Raw genomic sequence first — 12,868 nt, 5'->3', positions numbered from 1 at the left:
TTTCACAAAGTTGGGGTCTTCCATCTTCCTGTTGTCTGCTGAGACATTATGTAATGGTGGTGATGCCACAAATAAAGCTCAGGGAATATCTCCCAGCACTCCTGTTCCATTCATGAAGAGAAAAACTCCCCAACACACATACCAGAAGAACAAATTGATAAAGAAAATTTCTCCTTGGAAATGTAATTAAAAACCCTGAAGTGAAGCTACACTATTTTATAACTATGAATATACAAAAAAAAGAAGAACATAGTGTGGGAAATAGTAAAGGTAAGATTTTCAGAAAGTTGGGATCTTCATTCTTGCTGTTGTCTGTTGAGACACCATGTAATGATAGTGATACCACTCAGGGAACACCTCCCAGCACTCCTGTTCCATTCATGAAGAGAAAAAAACCCCAACACACAGCCCAGAAGAACAAATTGACATCAGCTCCTGAAGAAGAGGCAAGAGCCTTTTCTCTTCAGACAGGGCTCCTGGGGAGCTCACCAGGTGCTGCAGGTGTTTGAGCAGCACTGGGGGAACTGGGCTGGCCAAGGGCCGCAATGACCAGAGTGGGGCTGGAGCTGATGGCAGCAGGGACCCAGGTGTGCCTGTGGAGCTGTGGCAGGTCCATCCCTGGGTGAGGACAGTGCTGACAGAGCCTGGGACACAGGAGCCACGTTCAGGGGGGTCTCAGGGGGGTCCCTGTGCTGCCCACAGAGCTGGCTCAGGCCTGGGTTCCCAGGCTGTGCCTGCTGCTCATGGCCACAGCTCCATCTGTTCCTGCACACCTGAGCAAAGCTCCATCTGCCCAGCCCTGCCCAGGGCAGCCTGGCACCCTGCCACAGCCCCTGATTTAAAACTGGGGTCAGCATGGTCAGCCATTCCTCCCAGACGAGGAATTCTGCATCCTGCACGCTCTGGGCCAGCACTTTGCACTCTCAGGGAAGGGAGAGTCTTCTCCACAATGTCACCATGCTATTGATTTTTGAAATGCTAGGAAGACAAGGAACAGCTCATCTGGTTTTTATTACCGTGTATAAACAGTGGCAAAATAATCTCCAAATGAGAGAGACAGATTTGATTAGACACATCAGAGTTCAAACACACACCCTGGCTAGGCAAACAGGAGGGAGTGTGCCAGCATCCTCAAAATGCCTCACAATACAGGAAGGAAACATACACAGGAAACAAAAATCTCAGTTAGAAGCTAAGGTGCAATACCATCAATGACATCCTCATTTGGCAAAGAATTTCACTGTACACAGTCTGAGGAGGAGTTATACACAGGGAAAGCTGGGGTGTACATGGAGGTCGTGCCAGCCTTGGCCCAGAAATAAATCCCTTTTCAGGAAAGTATTTAAACTAAACAGGCCTGTATTGCCATGGTGTTACATCATTTACTATTTCTCTAATATTTCATCCCAGGGAAATTATTGTGCAAAACAAAAGAGCTGTATGACAAGAACATACTGACATCTGCTGGCTTCTCCAAATGCATTTCTCTCAAGATTAGAATTTCATGTCCTCAGCAGGTTTTCTCCTATCTAATGGGCTGCATAACAAATTAACATTGTCTATCTCTGAATATACAAATTAAAGCAAGTATTCTGTACTTGCAAATGTTGAAGTGTGTGTGACATTCTGTGGTTAAGCAATTCACACAAATATACCTCTCTTCCATCTTTGACTTCTAAAGGATCACAGGAAATTACTTTTGCCTAATTTGTATGAAAACACCCAGTGATAGGGCACAAAATTTACATTCAAATAATTATTTCCCTCATTTCTTTCCAACAAAAGACCAGTATTTCCAATTTACTATCTAAAACTGTAGCTGGAGCTGTCACTCAGGCCAGGCTCATGATGGCAAGTATTGTTTCCCAGGAATGACCAGCCAATTAAAAGACCAGATTTTATTTTATTTGTAGCAGCACTGTGGCCAAAGGAGACACATAAAGATAACACAGAAATCACCTAATACACCTATCCAGGGTGATACCCAAACACAGCAGAGAAGGTCAATTATCTCTTATCATTCACCACAATCAACACAGGCATTTTGATAACCACAGCAGAGTCCCAAAGACTGAACAGCTCCCAAACCTCCAGCCTGCAAAAGTCAGACATCCCAGCTAATACAGAGCTCCTAAAGCAGCTCTAACCTGCAAGGCTTGTGAATAGGGAATATTCTGTAAATCTTCATGCACTTCTAAATTTATCATTTGAAAAGGGTGTGATAAATTCATTTAATGCTTGCTGTAGGAATCCTAGCTTAGCATTTCCTCCCTTGTGTGTGCTGTAACACAAAGTTATGGATGACAATTTAAACACAAAATAGAAGGAATTCAAAATCATAATTCACAGTGTCAGCAACTCAGATGTGTTGCATTTAGTTACTGAGGCATAAATTTGGTATTGGAAACAATGATGCAAATCATCAAATAATAACAGTTGCCAAGCTGTGCTGAGTGCAGATCATAAACACCTTCCTCAATATCTCTGTATTTCCACATCAACTATCAGCTGCAAGGTCAATTCCTTTTATCAGCTCATTAGCTCGACTCATTTCAGAGTTGTGAAAAGGTAAATGAAAACCACAAATTCACCTTTTGAATTCATTATTTGAGTACCTTCCTGCTGTATGCACCCGTGTGTTCTCCTGGGTGCATCACCCTCCCATTGTGGTGCCAGGCAGGACCACCCACACCCCAGTGCCAAGCAGCAACAGCACTGTGTTACAGCATTCATCTGGAATTCCCTTTCAATTTCCTCATTTGAGACAGTTTATTAAATTATTTAAACTTCTTATATATTAAACATCAGCAGAGAAAATGCTGAGGGAAAAAAAATAAAAGAAAGGGGAGTATGTTACTGCCCTAGAAGTCTCCTTACTCTTTAAAAGGTGATTCCAGAGTCTTCAAATTCACAGATGACAAGAGGCAGCCTTCCAGCAGAAAGAGAGGAAAAATACATCTTTAGGAGATCCCCAAAGGCAGTTTTGACCACAGGACCCCTGTTTGCCCCACTCAGCCCAGCACATGCTACTGCCAAAGCCATTGCACAAATACCAGAATTAAAAAATAGTAATAACAATTTAAAAAAGATCAGCTTTCCTCTTATCAATTCAGAGGCTTCAAAATGACCCTCAAAGGTGCAGGCTCCACTGTGAGCTGCCCTGGTGTGGACAGGCAAAACTGATGAGGGAGGTAAGAGGAGAAGCACAAATGGTACACGACACAAGGACATCACAAGTGCTCCTCCTCCCCGTTATGATCAATCTCATTTCCTGCTGATTTCCATCAGAGCGGGTCTGTAGAGCTTTTAGGGCTCGCTTTGGAGACCTTCACAGAAGAAGAACCAGATCCAACCATGTGGCATTTTAAGTAGCAAATGCATGAGGTGTTAATACAACATAGCTCAGGAGTCATTTGCTCTGGCCCTGTGGAAACACTGGCTGAGGATGAGCTTCTTAAAACAACACTGAGATCTGCTGATGGGACAGCTTTGATTCAAACACAGGGACAGCAACAAAGCAGCCAATTCACCACCTAAAATTCCCTCAGCTAATAAAGATGCATCCACTTGTGCAACCAATAGAGCATTCCTTCATTGGCCAAGTGTGAATCTCTCAGAGCAGGGCACACATGATGACTCCAGTTTGATTTTGGCAACCAAAAGTCTGAAATCTGCAGGCAGGAAGAGTTAATCACCTTTCTCACTTACTCTCCATTTCTACCTCACTTGCATTTATTACTTCCTTGTGAACAGTATGGTCATGTACCAGGAATAGTTCATTTGAGAACTATTCCAAACACTAGAGAAAACTTTATTCAAGCTAATTTTTACCTTAAGAACTCTTGATTAAGATAGCTTCACCCTGAGAAAACTTCAATAAATATTTTTTTTTTACATAGAAACTAGTGTCCAATCTTTTTGCTTCTTGCCCAGTCAGTGACAAAATATTTAGTGGCTTCATTGGGGAAACAATTTTTTACAGTTTTAAAATTTCCTATCTGCTAGAAATACTCACATTAGAAATTTGGATTCATATTTTAGTCTACTGCTTTGTAACACCCCAAATATGGACAGAGAAATCTAGGTTACTTCTAATATCAAGAGAAACTTCCTAATTTTCCTTTAATTTTCCTGCTTGTAAAGCTGCAACACAGCAAACCATCATAAGTGACTACCAGATATATCAATTAAAAGTTGCATGTTTAAGGCATGTTGATAAAGGAGCACTGATATGAAGAGTTATTGTTTGATTCATCAACACAACTGCCCCCAAAGCACAAGAGTTGATAACAACGCCACAGCACCCCCCAGGCTGTCAGCCCATGCCAATCAGCCACGAGCTGAGCTGGTGACAGACCCTGACAGGGCCATCCCAGCTCCCTGGGCACCGTTTGAAAACAAATTTGCAGCTCAAGCCCAGGTAATGGTGCTGATTGGAACAGAGCTGCTGGGAGCCATGAACTTGGAGAGATTTCATTTTTAGCTACATGTATTTACTGTGCTGTTGTATTTTCCTACATTTGATCACTTTGATTGCTTGAGTTTGAAAATGGTTTTGGATTACTTCTTTTCATTCCAGACAGGGTTTTTATCTGAGATAGGATCGTGACCTCAGTGTCCTTTACATCCCCAGGGTCCTGCAGACCCCTGTACACCACAGCCCCAAACCTCCTTGTGACACACTCTGGATTCTTTAGAGCAGAAAAGCACCTCATATTTAGAACACAATAAAGTTCCTGTCACTCTAGGACATGAAACAGAAAGATGTGGACACTGGATTTACCAAGGCAAAAAAAGAGAAGTTTAATTCTGACTCCAACATGTATAGATTTCCAAAAGTGCCAGTGGATTGGAGGGTGACAGTGCCACCTCTCCAATGACACTGCACAAACCAACAGTCCATCAAATTTCTCCTCCTCCATAAAAGAATGCAGAACAATCAGTTATTTACAGAAAGTGCGTGATAAAGTTCATTACAAGAATGTCAACATCAGAAGGTTTAGAAAAACTTAAAAAAACAGGGTGGCAGGTTCCCACCTAAGCCAAGTTTGTACATAATGAGATTTCAAACAACATGTGAGTCCTTTCTAAAATCCACTCAGGTCCTGCCACACACACACACATTTTAAAGAAGGCAGCTCTCTGGCTGCACTGAAGCTGCAGTTTGAGTCCATTCCAAAGCAGGAACACAACCAGGAGCACTGAAACAACAGGAAGGGGAAAATCTCTGGTTAAAAACATTAAAAGGCAAACATGTAAGGAGTGTTATCATCACAAGTTGATTAGAAACCCTCCTGCAGAGAAATGGCAGTTGCTGGGAACAAAAGAGTGGCCACAGTGCTTGAAGGGGCCAAACTCCTTGACTGCACCATTCTGCCTGCTTGGAGCAATGTGTCCAGAGAAGAGGTGACTGATCAGGTGCCTCACTGGAGATGGCAGCCCCCAGAGTGAGGATGGAAGATCATATCTGCACCAAAACTGACTGATTTGGAGGCTTTTTATCTGGGAGGAGTAAAAGATAGCTTCAGCATCAAGGAAGATGTGATTTTAGAATAAAGCTTGTGCAGGAGGATCTGGCTGTGCCCTGTACCCCAGAGAGCTCCATGCACCAGGGCACAGGTAAATCCCACCCTGCCCCACCTGAAAACTGGGCTTTAGGGCTGATTTTTCCCAGAGGATCCCTAATAACCAGCTACAGCCAAAGATTCAGCACTGAAACAAAGTGAAAGCAACGCTGTAAAATAGAAATAACAAAACAAAAACGCACATGAAAAACTCCCGGGTAATATCAGGGACTGGAAAACAATAAGAATGAATTAATGTGGTTTGAAGCTGAGGACATTCACGGGGAAGCAAGTGTGTGAAACATGCAATATGGCCAGTTTGGGGATTTGGAGGAGCCCTGCACTGGTAATGGGCAGAGCAAAGCTGCTGGATGCCCTGTGGGGCAGCTGCAGGCCAGCACAGCATCACGATGGCAACCAGGGCAGGGCACCAGGAAGGGAGGGAGCCATTGGAGAGTGTCCTAAATTAAGGAGTGGGAAAAGGGTCTAATATCAGAGAAAGATCAGGAGGATATCTAGATCCATTCATCTTCCTGCTGGGTCACTCTGTGTGGCTCAATTCAAGCTGCACTCTGGGACTTCCTTAGCATTTTTATTGTTGCAGCTCAAAATGGGGATCACCATGTGGTAGATGACATTTTAGGCAGCTTATCTTCCATGCTGCAGGAAAGGACATTTAGGTAACTACTTACAGACACAGTGCACTGCCTGCAGTGGAGTGACACTATTTTATTTTTTTTTCTTAATCCTGGAGCTGCGCTGTAGAGATTCATTGTAACAGGAGAGAGTATTTCACATTATTTCCTGAGATGCTGATCAGAGAGAGCCACCCAGCAGCATGACTTGAAGCTGATGCTTCAATGTCTCTTCCCACAGAAAAGCTCTGCTCTATGGTTAGAAACCACACAGGCTGTGCTGAATCAAAGGGAATGTTACAGAATTACATCCATTTGAAGACAGAAAGATTATTCTGAAAGCAGGGTTTAATACTGTATTCTACAATTTCACACAGGCACTGTTTACAGGTTCTTTATTGACAGTCGAAAATCATTTGCTCAACAAAATATCTCCATAATATTGCATAATCCTTAATTTAGGAATGAATGCTAACTACGAAAATATTGAATGAACAGGGCAGACAAAGATAGAATATTGGCTCTGACAGAGACTACCAAGCCTTTTTCCTGGATCAGTGTCATTCAACTTTGTCTAATTTCTCTCTCCTCAAACCCTAAATTACCAATCCTCTACAATATGTGCAAAAACTCAGACACCTAAGGGCCTATTTAACAAAATATATTTAAAAGACAAAACCAGAAACTCAAGAACTGGCCACCAGAGCAGCAGTGATGCTGATTCACCAGCCAAACCACTTTAGTGAGAGATGACTGCCATCAATCATCAAACAGACATAGAAAAGATATGTTTTTTTAAGACAACAGGATAATTACACAATGTTTTATTCTGAAACCCAGGGCTCTGGATGTGTTTGAGGCGCACAGCAGACTGTCAGTTTGGTAAGACAACAGCATTACATGTGTAACTGTTTTCTACATGTGTCCCTCATGTGTAAGCTGCAGCAAAGAGAAAAAAGCCATAAAACACCCCAAAGGACAGACTACAGGGTGAGCCAAGCCCAGGGACAGCAACTGCACCTCCCTGGGCTCTCCCAGCAGGGCAGCACACATGGATTCAGTGTTTGATCTCATGTGAACGTGGGGCCGATTAAAACACAGCAAAACTTTTCTCTTTTAGCAGGAGTGCAACTGTCCAACACAAGCACCCTTCCACCTGTACACAGAGCTTCTTCCACCTTCTCTACAACTGCTCCAACCACAAAGAGCACTATAAAGTACTATTAATAGTAAAAGTACTATTAATGAGTACTTGAATATGAAATGGTGCCACTTCCTTGTTTAAACAGCCTCCTAAATTTCCTACCCACATTTTCACACACTCACACCTTCAAAACAATACACTTTTATAGAGTTGGAAATTTCTACATCGAGTTTGAGTTTCCTTGAATTTCTCAAGAGAAAAAAAATATTTTCAGGCCAGCTTCTTCCTGCTCTGATCATATGTTTGCTCACAACTAATACAGAGACTGAACTCAGAGACAATAAAACCCTTACAAAACTTATGGAAACAGCAGCGAGGAGAGCAAGATGTTATGGGTGTCCTCATCAAGAAAACTGGTCAGCACACATTCATACTTTATTTGATTCTAGAAGAAAATGCAGTGGAACAGTGATGAATGAATGCCCAAAGGTAAAGTTTGGATCCCAGCTATCACTGCAACAGACTCAAATAAAAGAAGTCCAAAACACACAGAAAGCTGAGAGGCACGAACTCCCCACTCAGGCCATTCCCTTAAGAGTTGGATTTGATCCTTGTGGGTCCCTTCCAACCCAGAATATTCTGTGGGTGTGATTCTGTGCAGCTCCAGCTCTCACTACCATTGCTTTAGCACTGAGGAGCCTAAAGCAGCAATTGCTTGGCATGTATCATTGTAATTGGCTGTATTCTAGGCTGTATCATTGAAATTCACTTTTTTAGCACTGTGACCTCTCCTTGCTGTATCCTAAACTTTCCTGACCAGGGGTTGTGCACCGGAGGGCTGAAGCCAAGTGTGTTGCAAACAGAAAATCTGAGTATTTGTAGCGTTTGTCCCAGGCAGCTGCACCTGGCCCTGCAGCCAGCCCTGTGCTGTTTATCTTCAAGTGATTCAGCTCTGCATGTTTGCCCTTTGACACAGGCAAGCTTTCAGCTCACCCTGCTGTAACCAGGCTCCCTCACACCTGCCCAGCTGAAGCCCAGCAATTATTTTAATGGATCTCAGTTTGCTCACACCAACTGTGCTCTGTTGCTTCTGCACAGCCCCCCTGGCTGCCTGCAGCTCCCCCTTTGTGCCACAGCACTTCCCACTCCTGGGAGCTATCTGGATTTTAGGGCACTGAGTGGCAGAGGCAGGGGCTGAGGCATCTTCAGTGTAAATTCCTATTTCCTGCGCTCCTTTCAGCCATTAGCACAGGAGCTGCTGGTTGGAAACACGGGATTCTGGAGCTCCATCCAAAGTTGCAAAATGTTCAGGAGTTTTTAGCTGGCTTGGAGAAAACTGCCACAGAGCTTCAGTTTTATGTTAGAGACACTTAACCAACTTCTGAAAGATACATCTTACAAAATGCCAAACAGCTGCTTTCCCCTTGAAACCAGCCAAACCAATACCTCACAAAATACCTTGGATTTTGGAATATTCCCTAAATATTCTTCCTTCTGGATCTCTGCAAAGCACAACATTTTGAGCAGAAGAATAGAGATGTAAAACTACACCTACTTTGCAGAAAATGGTATTTCAGCCTATTTTTGGCCCTCGATGATGCCTGCTGGCCACCTGTGACCCATCCTATGAATCCAACACAACCACCCCTTCCTGCTCTACAGAATTACACAAACTGCAGCATCCCAAAAGGGATTTTCCAGCTCCTTTCAGTTTGAATACTATTTTTATTGCATCAACTTGAAGGACACAAATAAAATTATCTAATTTGCAAGAAGTTGTCATTTCTGGCACAGTAAATTTTAGCAAAATAATAGTTATGAAGGGAAAGTGTAATAAATACTGAGAGGCTTCATAAGCAGCTTTTAATCTTTAAAGCTGACATTCAGTATAGGTGATACCATCACAATCTACTGATAACTTCTGCAAGAATGCAGAACATAAACTGTCAGAGATGGCATTATACACCCCAGAATGAGGACTTGTACTACAAAACAATCATGGGCACTGGAAAATTCTATTACTTAAATAAAAGGACAAAACTACTCATAAGAAAGTGCAACTATGCAAAGAACTCAAAACAAAGAAAAAGTTAAAAAAGGCTTCTCATCCATGACCTGGGAGAAGAGCCTCAGAGAGAGAGGAGCTTTCTGCCCTCAGGAAACAGTACAGCTCCAATTTGGCTCAATGGAGTCATCAGAAGTTCTGCTACAGATGTTTGTGATTTCACCCTATCAAGACCAGAAACAGTCAGAACCCCTAATAAATGTTCTGATTGCCACTCTTGTAAGCCCTGTCTGTTTTCCTGCTCCCTAACTCTTCAGTTTTGTCCACACTCTACTTTTACAAGGCTGTGGGAGACAAGAGGATCCCCATCTCCCACATGAAATGGGAAGGAGTCAAGATCCAAGAATTAAGTAGAGGGAGTTCTGACATGCATAAAACAAACACATTTTTCAGCCACTAGATATTCTCCCAGGCTGCACTATGATATGTTTTTCTTAATTATATCAGATTCATCTTTTTCAGACGAGTACACCTTTCAGTCAACAATATGCTTAAGGCAGCCATACCTTCAATAGCTGTAAATAATATTTCTTCCTGTGGCCAGCACTTAGGAGCTCTACCCTTTATGGTATATAATGAATGCCTCTAGGTAGATTTAAAAATCAGATCATGCCAGTTCAAACTACAAGGTGAAAAACTAACAATGGTGGATTTTTTAACTCAGCCATTGGTCTCTCCTCGATTTCCAAGCAGCTCAACCTCTCCCAGTGCCAGCAGATACTGAGCAGCTCTTTGGTCCTGAACAAAGCTTACCTGTCTGCACAAAGAGAGAGCAAGTGTACTACTTCCATTACATTCCTCCTAAAAACTAGGCAGAAACCTGGTAAATCCAGCATATTATACAGGGCTGGCAAAGAAGCAGTAGATCTCCCACAAAGCAATGAGGAAAAAATACTGAAAGAGACTGACTGCCATACCAGAGGAAGAGTTTGCAGGGAACAAGATAAGATTCTTTGGGAAATAATAGGTAAGAGCATTACCAAGAAGAAAAAAAACTCATGGAAAAGACAGCAAAAGCAGGAAGAAAAGTAAGAGGAGAATGGGAATACAAAAAGCACACGAAGGATGCCATCAGAGATGACAGAGGTATGAGCTGACCCTGCCTTGGGCAGGAACACAGACACTGACAGGAGTGCCTGAGTCCCTCCTGGCCTTGCTGTTCATCTTCAACTTCAAGGGGGCTTTGAGCAGGGAGCAAGGAGAGGCTGGCAGCCATGGCCTCAGGACATAACACTCCCCTCCTGTGCTGCAGCAGCAGCAGCCAGAAGAGATCGTGCATGCAGCGTGCAGGCATCTCTGGAATGATTCTCAGGGCTGGGAATTGCACCTGGCAGCCCTGCATGTGTATCCTGGGCTGGAAATGGAGCACACTGTGCACAGGAACTCACCACCCCGCTCTGCTCCTCCACACCTGACTCCTGGCAGTATTTCTGTCAGTAAAGGGCAGCCTTTCAGGAAAGCCAGAGCAGCACCCTCATCACGTCAAGGACACCAAGTACTTCAATTACAAGAACTATAAAAATCATCAACATACTGAGAATTTTATTCATTGCATTTGTCAGCTCCATTACTGATGCTCGGCTAAGTACTAATAGAAAAAAGAAATATAGTCTTGACATTAGAAATACAGATTTCATTTCAGCAAATACTGGATCCTTTGTCTAATGTATTTACCAGAAGAATAAACTGTAAATGAGACTTGGGGAGCTAAGCCTTTAAAGTCTGCATAAGACAGCAAGTAGATCTCGACTATAATCAGAATTCCTACATAAAAATAGCTTCCTCAAAACCCAGTACTGTAAAACGTTCCAGTAAAAGTAAATAAAAATCAAATATCTGCTCTAAATCACTACTACAATCCTGATAACTGCAGCACGTGATATCAACCACTTTCCTGAAAACTAAATGGTCTATTGACATACATACTGAAAATGCACACAGCCCCACTTCTTCCCCACAGATACCTCCTCAAGCAGCTATGACTGATTTCTAAACCTTAATTATTTGATTGTGAGGGCTAGCTCTGTTTTAGACTGCAATTCATCCACCATCATCAATCTCCACCACAGAGTGACAAAACCTTGCTTCTACTTTTACAGCCCATGCATACAACTGTTTCACACTTCCCAATGACAAATGAAACACACAGTATCATTCCTCTCTTTAGCATCATCGACTCTAGAGAAGTGAAACAAGGTAGTTGACATTCTTGGGACACCACCAGCACCGTCTGCTGTGTTTTATGCTCCATCTCGCCTTAAATAAGCTGAATTTTATTTAAAAAACAGTCAACGCTAAACTTACTTCAGAATGTAACATACTATACCACATTTGCAATTCACAGAGTAGATAAACAAAAGCTGCGGATTTGGACAAGATCTTTCACACTTCGCTGATGTGAATCACTCCAGTCAAACTTCAGACCACATTCTTTTCACCATCTGCGCGAACCGTGTTAAGTTGGCAGCTCCGTGTCCAACAGCCACATCACAGATTTTGGAAGCACAGGACGTGTGCCACTGTCACATCCCAAACCCCTCTCCCAGGGCACAGCCCTGCCCCTGCTGAGAGCGGCATCCCAAAGGAGCTGCCTGGGCACTTACACGGGCACAGTGTCACTGCACCGGCACCGAACAGCTGTTAACACCGATACTTTCCTTCCCTGACAGAGGCATGCAGGAGAAAAACGGTCTGATGAATCGCCAATAACATCAGCAAATACCGAGGACTCACAGGCAGGTAGTTTCCCGGCAGTTAAATATCTGCACTCTTTGAACTAGCAACTCGGCAGAGCCCCGACTGCCCATGTTCCTCGCCGTTCCCTGCCTTTGGGAGCCACCTCCCGTGCCGCCCTTGTCCCCGCGGCGCTTCGCAGGCGACAGCGGAGCCGGCGCGGTGCCCCCGACCCGCGGGCATCCTTCAGCTCCAGCGCCGGAGCTCCGCGAGAGCCCCCCCGGCCGCGGGTGCGCATCCCTCCCCTCCTCTCCCTCCCTCCGCCCGGGCTGCCCCGGGAACTTTCCGGCCGCGGGCCGGAGCGGGGCGGCCGCAGCTCCGCGCACCTGCCGGGCAGCACCGCGCACCTGCCGGGATGCTCCGCGGCCCCGATGCTCCGCGCACCTGCGGGGATGCTCGGCGCACCTGCCGGGCAGCACCGCGGCCCCGATGCTCCGCGCACCTGCGGGGATGCTCCGCGCACCTGCCGGGATGCTCCGCGCCCCGCGGCCCCGCTGCCCCCCGCGGCCCAAACTCACCATAAAGAGGCGAGCGGAGGCGCAGGGTCGCGGCTCTTCCCCCGCGCAGGGCGGGCGGCCCCGGCAGGCAGGTGGCAGCGGGACGCGGCTCCCGCCGCCGCCGCAGCCCCTTCCCGCGGGCAGCGCCGCCGCCCTCGCTCTCTCGCTCACCGCCGCATGCCGCGCCCCCCGCCGCCGCCCGGCTCCCCCCGGGCTCGCCGCGCTCCGGC

The 12,868-nt window shown here is 44.9% G+C and overlaps 1 protein-coding gene across 17 annotated transcripts in view; it reads right to left on the bottom strand.

Moving 5' to 3' along the window:
- The window catches only part of RBFOX1 (RNA binding fox-1 homolog 1), a 1,178,577-nt gene that overhangs the window by 802,454 nt on the left and 363,255 nt on the right, over positions 1 to 12,868 (bottom strand). For 2 of the 17 annotated variants that reach the window (XM_066561201.1, XM_066561207.1), the window contains exon 1: positions 12,660 to 12,677. The exons of 14 other annotated variants lie outside the window; for them this stretch is intronic. In XM_066561201.1, the coding sequence (XP_066417298.1) occupies positions 12,660 to 12,662 (3 nt within the window). In that variant the 5' untranslated portion in view covers positions 12,663 to 12,677. Of the gene's footprint in view, positions 1 to 12,659; positions 12,779 to 12,868 lie in introns of those variants that run through there. One more of the 17 variants, XM_066561195.1, reaches the window with a different exon arrangement.

This window comes from Molothrus aeneus, chromosome 16 (genome assembly GCF_037042795.1).
Source record: "Molothrus aeneus isolate 106 chromosome 16, BPBGC_Maene_1.0, whole genome shotgun sequence".
Classification (NCBI taxonomy): domain Eukaryota; kingdom Metazoa; phylum Chordata; class Aves; order Passeriformes; family Icteridae; genus Molothrus; species Molothrus aeneus.
This window is presented reverse-complemented; position numbering and strand designations above follow the sequence as displayed.